Genomic DNA, 10,931 nt, shown 5'->3' on the forward strand with positions numbered 1-10,931 from the left:
TTTTCTAATATAAAATTTGAGCATAAAATATTTTTAAACAATAATTTAAAGAAATGCCATGACCTGTGGCATTTAAACTTTAGCTTAACAGAGCCAATCAAATTAATATGAGCAAACTTGATGAAATGCTTCAAACAATTATTTCAGTAGGAAATGATGTTCAAAGGTTTTTTAGCTTTAGCGGTCCCTAAAAGGGGCCAATCAAATTAATATGAGCAAATTTGATAAAAGACTACATAAGATGCTACAGACAAAGTTTGGTGATCATCCATCAATTAGTTCTGTAGTAGAAGATGTTTAAAGGTTTTTTCTATTTTTAGCTCTGTTGACCCCTAAAAGGGGCCAATTGAAATGACATGAGCAAATTTAACTGTGACTGTCACAAGGATGCTACAGACCAAATTTGAAGTACATCTGCCCAGCAGTTTCAGAGTAGAAGACGATTGTTGACGCATGACGCCGGAGCATCCCCCTTTAATACTAATGAAAAGAGGGAAGGTAAGCAGTTAAAGGCCCATTATGCCCTCGAAATGCTTTGTTTTGATTTCTAATCAGCATTTTATTGTTGGTGTCCGGGTATAGTTTATACAAAATTATAATTACTAATTTGGCAAATTACACAAACCATCTTTTGCTTCTGTTAAGAAAAATATTAACATAAATAGTAATTTGCAATAGTTATGGAAGTCAAAATACAGTTTTGTTTACATCTTGCTATGGTTATGACAAATAATTTCACATTGAACGGGGCTATCTTCATTTGATACTTCTTTAACATGCTCTTAAAACTAATATCTTAATGTTTGATATTTTATTAGGAAAAAAAAATTGAGTCATAATGTTAAAAAGAGACATGAAACGAAACTATTTTTTTTTTTTGACCCACTGATTTAGGAGTAAAATGCCTATTCTCTGTAGCATATACAAATGTAGCTTAATTGTATAACTGTCCTTGGAAAATTGTTTTGCTGTCGACCACCGATTAGGGAAAGTATCTACACATACACATTGCAGTGGGTTTGCGACCAGCATGGATCCAGACCAGCCTGCGCATCAGCGCAGTCTGATCAGGATCCATGCTGGTCGCAAACCCACTATGTTGGTTTTGTCGTGACACGGCTCATTTGTCAATTACTGCCAGAACTGATAGTTCAATGAAGCCATTTTCAAATAAAGACTTGGAAGTTGCAATAAAATAAACAAAGATAATCTATATTTCATTATATTTATTTGAAAAAATTCAATGTTCACAAAAATTTGCACACCAATTTCCATATTTTGTACATATATTGAGTAATTACATTATTACTCCACATAAACATGTATGTAAATAATTCAGATGCTTTAACAATATAGAAAAGATCTGGCTTTTAATTACATAAATAACTGCTGAGGCTTGAAAAGAGTAAAACAACTGTTATAATTATTGTATCTTAAACATAATTTCAAATTTATAAATATATAAAGAAAAAGAAACTACCATTACCATATGTCCAAAGAAAGTTTATTCAATAAAACTTAAACGTTATTCAACTCACACCATTGTGATGTTACTCAATCAAAATTCCTAATTTTTTCCTTAATAAATATTTATATTCCCAATTCCTAAAATACTTAACTTACTGTAGTACAAAAATCGAACACATGATTAAGTAAAATGGAGATGACTTTTAAAAGATTTTGTCTTAAGTTTTTATCCTTTACTTTAAATACATGATTTGATTTTGAATTATGATTGTAAATATGTATATATTTTTGGAAATAAATATAAATCAACTAAAATTAAAGCAATGAAATAATATTAAACTACTTTTAATTTTAAAGATTGATGTCTTTTTTAAGATTGATTTAACAGTAACATAAATAGCATTTGATATACATGTACATGTCACAGCTGGTCAACAATGATAAATCAATCATTGTATTAAAAAAATTATAAGAAGTGTTCATAAATAACGACTTCAATGCACTTCTAAAGCCTGTTAATAGGTAAAATTTCTTGCAATTTCCAGGTCATTTGCCACTTTATGAGACCTGGTGTATAAATTATGTGAATGTCTCATTTATAATAAAGATCTTGTTAACAAGTAATGTATAAATGGATATTTACGCATGTCAAATAGTTAGTGAATTTAAATTCCTGATATTATGAGTGTGGAAATATTAGCAAACCATACAGGATAGAATTTAAAGACAGATTGGTTGATATTCACGCTAGAGCAAATTTTAGCGATTTTCGTCAATTTGCGAGAAAATTGCCAATATTTCTGAGTCGCTAACTTAACCATTTATACAGTATTATACATGTACTGGTAAATGAAGGTTCTAGCATATAAAATGAATATGTTATGACCTAGATTAAGGACAGAAAAGAGACCGACAAAACTAATATTGACTAATATGCATTTGGCCTACTGATGATAGCAATCATGTTTTACACATCTTTCTTTCATTTGCAAGATTGTTTTTCTTAAACAATACACTCTGTATTATACAATTACCAAAACGAAAGATCCATTTAAACAACTTTATATATGTAACTATCATTATGACACTGAAATATCATGTATATCTGTAATACTTGACAAACTGAATACATCACTATCGGCCATTCCTCGACCTTGCTTTCATACAGCCTGAAATTTTCCTAATCAAAACAACATCAGGCCAAATATCAACAGACTATAACATAAATACCATGTACGAATAATAAACTGTTAAATAATTTTTGATTCAACACAAAATATCTCCTTTTTCTACAATTTAGAAAAGACGGCCACCTATTGGTCGTTTCAACAGAATCTGATTTTCTAATAATTATGTCTTTTTCAACTGAATGTTCATTTCCCCTTTCTGCCCTTCTTTTTCTGTGATTTACCACCTTGCTGTTGTTGTGCGCCCTGTTGGGATCCCCCGCCACCGTGCTGCCGGGTCTTTAACTTGGGTATAGTCTCTCCCAGGTATAACAATATTGACTGCTCTATAATTGGACGAGAAATGAAACACATTCATTGACATCATTCGTGTGAAGACATTTTTATGAAACAGACTGAATACAGAATTTGATTTTAATACATTAATATAATACAATACCTTACCACCCTAAATATCTGAAATGGACTTGTCCAGCTGTCAATTTGGTCAATTTCAATTAAGTACTGAATAGTGAACAGTGCAGGTCATGATCAATCAGCATGGATGTGCTGGCTTACCTTGGTCTGCACTAGTTTCATGGGTAGATTAAGTTGCTGCCAGAAGACTAAGGATAAAATTGTCAAGAAATGAACACGGTTTAAATCCACTTTAAACTAGAAGTGTAACGTTTATCTGTTTACCGGTAAATCGGTATATAGCTAAACAAGAGCTGTCGGTAGGACAGCAACGCTCGACTATTCTTAGTGCTTGATAGTAAAAAAATGCTTGATACAGTTACCTCCTCCTGTCTACAGGTTGGGGTCATGATGGTGAACAAGTGTGCAAAGTTTCAAAGCCATATGTCAATGGACTTTGAAAATATTTGAAGTATTACAAAAACTATAACGTAAATTCTAAGTCGAAAAAGGGGCATAATTCTGTCAAAATGCTTGATACAGTTACCTCCTCCTGTCTACAGGTTGGGGTCATAATGGTAAACAAGTGTGCAAAGTTTCAAAGCCATATGTCAATGGACTTTGAAAATATTTGAACTATTACAAAAACTTTAACATAAGAGGTTACGCCGACGCTCGGGTGACTACAATAGCTCTACTTATTCTAATCGAATAGTCGAGCTAAAAACGCTTAGAAAATTCAATAACCATTAACCAAAGTAAGTATTTGACTAAGGGGCGGAAAAGTTTTAAACTGATTCTAACTATTACCTTTGATTTTTATGACAAGATATGACAAATGTTTGTATTTAAGTTGTACTCAACAATGTATTTTTTCCAATCTGATCGAATATGGTACGACTCTAGCAGAAAATAGTAACTCCATATTCAGATATGTATTGTAATCATTTTATCTACAACAAAATACAAACAAAACGCTCATCACCTTCGAAAAAAAGCCTAGCTAAAAAAAGCACATTCAATGAAAATGAGGCCATACATTGTAAATACGTATACTTACTATTAGGAAATTTTTCATATTTCAGTGATCCGTCTTCATTTTTTAACTGTATGCGTATTCTACCTCTATACTTTAGGTCCTTATGTTCTAGTTCCCTACAATATGTCTTATTCTGAAATATAACATGACTTTCTGAGGTAACAGCATTAATTAACAAAGATCAAAATTTTCCAGGTAATTTGATTAAGTAATATTTTATATTATAGATTAAAGAAACTCCACTGAGGTCTAAAAGTCTAAAAACATTCAATTTAAATTTCTTACATAGATCAGCTGGGGCACTTAAAACAGAATAGTGAAGAAATATACTTAAAGAAATAAATTGAAAATCATATTTTTGTGCTATTCTTAGCCAGATTTGAGTGAATTTTAGGTTATCTTTCACAATTAAAATAATTATTCTGAAACAGTTAACACAGAATGATCTGAAATTTTGGACACAAGTTATTTGGTCTAGATCTAGACCTACATCAAATGGAACAAATATCTTGAAAAATTATTTTCAGTCTCATGTCTAAAAAACCTCAGTGGTGTCCCTTTAATCACATCTTGAATTTTAAAGACACATTCAAATCAGAAATCTCAAACCTCTCTAAACATGGCAAAATTGAAAATGTAGCAGACTGAGTTTGTCTTTTTCTGGATGGCAGTAAAAATGCAAGCTATAGTCTATGCCCCTAGGATATCCTTAAAACAGAATTTAAAATTTAAACATTAAAATCTTTTTTATTCACAATTTAGAGAGGCTGGCTCTGGTTTTTATAACTTGGATGCTTAACAAATTAGTTAACTTTTGTTGTATCTTAGCATAAATTTGTATGGTTTATATTAAGTGTAACAGGACAAACTGATGATGAATCTAGTTATTTCAATTGTTTTAATTTATCTTATTTTAAAAAAAACAACAACTGAGAAAAAGAAACTTGCCAATTTGCTTGAATATTTGCCATCCAAGTTTTTACACATAACCATAACAATTAATGTTCATTATCATATGAAAAATCTATGCATCGAGGCACAGAATTCCTTGCATATTTTCTAAACCTGCCAAGTCTAATGCCTTTTGATTAGGTTTATGTACAAAATAGTTTTAAAAAATTAAGTCACTGTGTAAAATATTGAATAAGAAAGAAACAAATATTTAAATATAATAAATAATTTACACAACATCTTAGCTAAGCTAGCAGCAAGAAACTGTTTATTTCCTACAATGTACAATGTATGACTATGGAAAATAAATTGTGTATTTTATTACCTCTACACCAATAATAAGTTGAGCACTTAAACACACATCTCTGATTTCTATATATGATGGGTTTTCTACAGCCTGGAATTCAAATATTTATCATATTTATCACATATTTATCTTTCATATATCAAATATTTATCATAATTATATATATCACTCTAAAGAACTACATTAAACAGCTCATCATTATTCCTTATTTCGTTATCCAATCAACTTTCAAACATAATTATATATCACAATTAATTAAAAGAAATGACATTGTATTAACAAATGTACTTACATTTGAATACTTATAAGTTTCATTGATTTTTGTTATGTTAGTTTTTAAGTCAAATCTACAATATAAAGCACATATGGCATGTTCCAGTTTTACTGGTGGAGGAAAATCACAAATGCCATTCTGTGCATAAGAGAGCATATCAGTAGTAGAACTATTGACCTTCTGTAAGCTAACCAGATAGCTTCAATCCAAAGTCCCTTGCAGGATTCGAGCCCATAGAGGTGAAGGGCAAGTGATTTGAAGTTTGCTAACTTAACTTCTCTGCTACAGAGCCAGTGAGAGAACCCCTAAAAGTTTCATATTCAAGGCTTACAGACTTTTTAAATGTTATTTTAAGCATTACAATACAACAAAGATTTGAAGGCTTTTTATGGAGCCTTCACATCTTTGTTGTATTGGTACAATAAGTGTGAACGTTGAGTTAATACCATTTTTGAAGGTTAAAAAAAATATATAATACAAAATGTATTTTGGTTTAAATAAATGTTTGGAAATGCATAAGTGTGCTCAGACCTTATCTTTAGGAATTCTTCTCCCTTCCTTTACAGTCTTCTTGCTATTTATATATGCAGGGTACACGCAAACCCATCTGAAATATTACACATAATTTTATAAAAAACATTATTTAACAATTAAACAATATAAAATAGTGATCACATCTTAAATTCCACCAAGTCTCAGGCATCAGTTTAATGATTAGTTTTACAACATTGGAGACATTATTAATATCAATATAAAACACAATTAAATTATTATTGCAATATCACGAAATATTAATTCATTTTATGAGATTTAGCAGATGAGTATGATAGTCAAATTAAAATTTCACACATTGTACGGCTATCTTTTTTTTAATAAATTTGACTGTGTAGAAATATTGTCACAGTCAGTAACTGATTAATTTAAACAATCAGACAGGACCCAAATAAAAATGTGAGTGGCTAGCCGTACAAGCTCCTACTCCTAGTCAAAAATTCCAGCCGTATATGAGTCACAAATGACTAGTCTATAGTACACACACTGTATACTCGAGTTGTATCGCATTTTTTCAACAATAAATATGCAATGATGAAGTCAGTAACTTGCATGTCTTATTACATTTTCACAAAGAATGAATATATTATATCTTTTCAAAATAATTTTGTTCAGCCATTTATAATTAGCCTATGACAAGATATTGGATATAGGTCAATCAGAAATAAAGTCACCTTTGATTTAAGAGTTTTTTAATGTAAATTCAGTTATTTACAAATTATTATTATTAAAAAATACTTTATCATAATCTAACTTATAATGGCTGGAAATTGACCTGATAACGTTCTTATGCAATTGTGAAAAAACAGGTGTGCTGCATCCGACAGACAAGAAATCCTCGAAAAAAAAAAACTCGAAAATTTTCAATGCCAGCTAGAAGTGTTCAAGATGAAATTTTTATTACAAATATTGTCCATGGAAATAATTTAATAATGCTCTTTGTAATTTCAGTAGCAAAAACATCCAATCATCAAACCCTAAAAAAAATATCTACTCATGGACTTTAATTACAATTAAAGTCTATGATCTACTGTAATTGATTAAGTATTCAGGATATTCAATAAAATCTTCTTCTAAAAACACAAGTTTGCACATTCATTATTGCTTTAGGTTAATCATTTTAAAAATGCTGTATCAGGGCTTCCATTAGTGGAAGATTGGGAGTCATTTACTCCTGGCCCTGTGTTCACAAAGATTTAAGGATCAGGATCAAGATCAAATTTAAAATCTCAAATATTCTCCATTATTTATCCTCATAGATTATATATTCAGTGTTAACTAATGCTAAAATTGGACTTGAAATAGCATGTTTATGAAATTTAAGAATAAATTTATTGTCATTTTTACAAGATATGAGCATTTTACAGTTGATCCAAATTTTGATCTTGATCCTAAAATTGATAATCATTTTGATCCAATTATTTTTGTATTTGTTTTTGTTGATTTTATCCCAAATAAGGTTGGTTTCTTTGCAAATAAACAGTTATTTATATTTTGTATATGTACCATTTAATTCTAGCATAGTATGATCAGTTTTAGTTTCATAAAACAATGAAAATAAAAATAAGGATTATCTGATCCTGATCCTGATTTTTTCTTTGTGAACACAGGGCCTGATTTTGGCTTATAAATGACTTCCAAAATATAACCGTTTTCCTTCTTTACCTTTAATTATAATGTGACTTCCAATGTCAGACAATTTGCAGTCTCTGACTTCCAAATTTTGGAACTTAATGGAAGCCCTGCTGTATGGCTAGCCAGATGACTAGTCAAGAGTTTGTATAGGCTAGTTGTATGTGACTCATGTACAGCTAGAACTTTTGGCTAGTAATACAGGCCCGTAAGGCTACCAACTGCCAAAAATAATACAGGTATTTTTTGCTTTTTCAAAAATATTATTAAGTTTTATAGCATAACTTATAAATTTGGTGTGAACCGTCTAACACATTTTACAAAAAAAAATTTCTTACTAAAAAACCATTTGAAAAAGACATTGCCTGTCCAAAATTATCTTGAATTGATATCTCTTTGGCAAGTCTAATGACCAATTAGTTGGACCACGGATTTATATTACAGGGATCGGACACTCCCAGTTAACCTATATAAATGCTTAAATATCTTGTCGTGCACCCGATAAAGGTACATCGATCGATAATTTACCGGCGCTGAGCGTAAATGCCCGTTCGCAACGGATACCTACTTTACAAAATACCATACAGCTTTTCCATTTATTATCCGATTTTTGAAATTTAAAGCTTATTTTCAAGAAAAATGCTTGTTTAATTCAAATATCTAATTTATTTTTTAAAGATACAGACTATCTGTCTGCAACCACGATTAATAAATTAACTTTACGAAATCCGCGGTAAATTTACATTTTTTTATATAAAAAGCAGATATTTGAAATTTATTATTACGGTAACATAATAAATTCAATTTCAAAATAAAAAAGAAGCCGATGGAAGTTATTCACAGGTGATCAAAGATGCAATATTTAAGATTTATTTGGTTATGTAGTCAAATTTATTGACGCACAATTGTTTTACGGGTAATTGTATTGTGGGCTTTACAATTCGCTCAACACATAAAGTAAATTTATGCATTTTTTTTAAATACAAGATATTGCTGATATTGTCAATACATGTATTGCCATTTTCATAGGATAATTAAATTTTCTTCATCATTTATATCATTATTTTTTTTTTTTTGTAAATCTGTTTTCAAATGTCGGTGCAGTGAAGTAGACAATCATCATAACAGTAAAGTACTCTCGTGTGGCTGTCTCGATTCCGGCCTTTTTAATGTCACTCGTATATTTTAATCATTTCACTCGTATATTTTAATTATTCTTTTTATTTGAATGCCTGTAGAAAGATATTTCTGATATTTTTAATGTAACGCTAAAAAAAACAATAAAAATCTTTTAAGTTTGAGTCAGTATTATGCGAAATAAAAGTAACTGTTGATTATTTTTTACACATCGCTTAAATTTCTTTGAAGTTTAATTACTTTTGAAGGGGGTTAATTACCAGGTAACAAGTGATAATTGAAAAACTTTGTTTTCAAACTTTCATTATCAGGTCACAGGTGATAATTTCAACACCCAATCTTTAAATACAAAATTTATAGAAATTGAATGTATATGTTGTATGTGCGCGGTCTTTAACCACAGTCCATGGCATGTGTGGTAAGAAAATGATTCTGAAGAGGACATATATAAATACAATGTAAATCCATTTTCTTTATTAACGTTTATAAATGAAATTGAAAATAAACAACTTAATTTGTATAGTCATTTCTTTGAAAAATAATGAAAATAAACATATGACAAATAAATCATTAACTATGAAAAAAATCTATTTAAAAAAATATATTTATATAAAACAGCTGTTCATTATGCCAATAAAAGTTTCTTCCTTGCCAATCTAATGAATTCATCTATATATGAACAAATGTCTAGAATGGTCAGAAAATATATTTAATACACTAATTAGTAGAATATTTACTATATTTATACTAATATACAGGTAGATCAAATAAAAAATGTACAAATCATTTGGAAATAATTCACAGAAATAAAGACACATTTCAAACATGAATTTCTTTAAAAGTTTTTTAGCAATCAAGAAACATTTTTTTGCAATGCCACTATTAAACCATGTAAAAAATAATTATCTTAATCTGAATCACGGTAATAATCTATGCTTGACGTAAAAGGGCGTCAAAGTGTAGAGAGTATGCCTAAACAATAGGCGAATATTTTTTAAATTAGGTACTTTTTAACTAAGCGTCGCAACGTTCTATCGGCATATTTTCATATATAAATACTTTAGCTGCACAAAATAATACTGTATCAATACATTCATATGTGTATAATTTTTCACAGAGCTTCAATAACACCACATACTCTTGTGAAAATGTGTCATATTTCACACTCTGAGCGTTCCGCCATCTCATTCTGTCCACCTTTATCCGATTCCGCGCATGCGCGCGACGGGACTTTAAGCTAAACGAAAGTGTCCGATCCTTGTAATATAAATCCTTGTTGGACTAACAGTTTTAAAATTAAAGACAGCTTTATGCTTTTTGATATTTACAGGAATGAAATTCTTTTTTATTCTTACATTTTGTCTGATAAACTTGATGTTAAATTGTAATTCTATGTGAATAAATCATTGTAAGAACTTATGGTTAATGAACAATATGCTAACATGATCTACAAAAATAATAAATTAATGATAGGAAATTTGGACACTCACTCATTACATTATTCATGACTTAATCACTGTTAATACTTACCAAATTACAAAGAAATACTTTCAGTATTGTTAAAAATAATAAATACCTTTCCCTATCTTCGTGTGTGAATTTTGGATCCCAGGATCTAGCCTGTTGGTTTGTCTGAGGACCTGCCATGTTGTCAATTTTTACCTTCCTTGTACTCAGACGCTTATGAAGATTAATAGCTACAAGCAGTTCAGTGATACTGATGGACTTTGAAGTTGTCTGCCCTTGTAAGAGGAGCTCTTCCCCAACGAGGTAGGCAACTAAGGAATTTCTTGCCCAAACAGTTAAAAATTACCTCTTTTTAGCGTTACTGTAATAAAAATATAGCCGTTTTTAATTTACAGAGATACTCATCTTTCGAGTGATGAATTATTTTATACCCTTGCGTTTTTCAAACCGAAAGTATCATTGTGAATGTTGAGGAGTAGTGCCCGGATAACGCTTTTGTTAATACATGTGTAGAGAGTCTAG

The 10,931-nt window shown here is 30.1% G+C and overlaps 1 protein-coding gene across 1 annotated transcript; it reads right to left on the reverse strand.

Annotated features, from left to right (window-relative positions):
- Positions 1-1,212: 1,212 nt before the first annotated feature.
- Positions 1,213-10,672, reverse strand: LOC132727677 (signal recognition particle 19 kDa protein-like). The gene is made up of 5 exons (XM_060713245.1): positions 10,519-10,672; positions 6,153-6,228; positions 5,366-5,437; positions 4,111-4,222; positions 1,213-2,980 (listed from the first exon to the last, which is right to left on the reverse strand). Exons 1-5 carry the CDS (start codon positions 10,587-10,589, stop codon positions 2,841-2,843), a joined length of 471 nt encoding a protein of 156 aa, XP_060569228.1. The 5' UTR covers positions 10,590-10,672; the 3' UTR covers positions 1,213-2,840.
- Positions 10,673-10,931: the final 259 nt, after the last annotated feature.

This window comes from Ruditapes philippinarum, unplaced genomic scaffold (genome assembly GCF_026571515.1).
Source record: "Ruditapes philippinarum isolate M1 unplaced genomic scaffold, ASM2657151v2 ctg3267_1_1_1_1, whole genome shotgun sequence".
In the NCBI taxonomy this organism is placed as follows: Eukaryota; Metazoa; Mollusca; class Bivalvia; order Venerida; family Veneridae; genus Ruditapes; species Ruditapes philippinarum.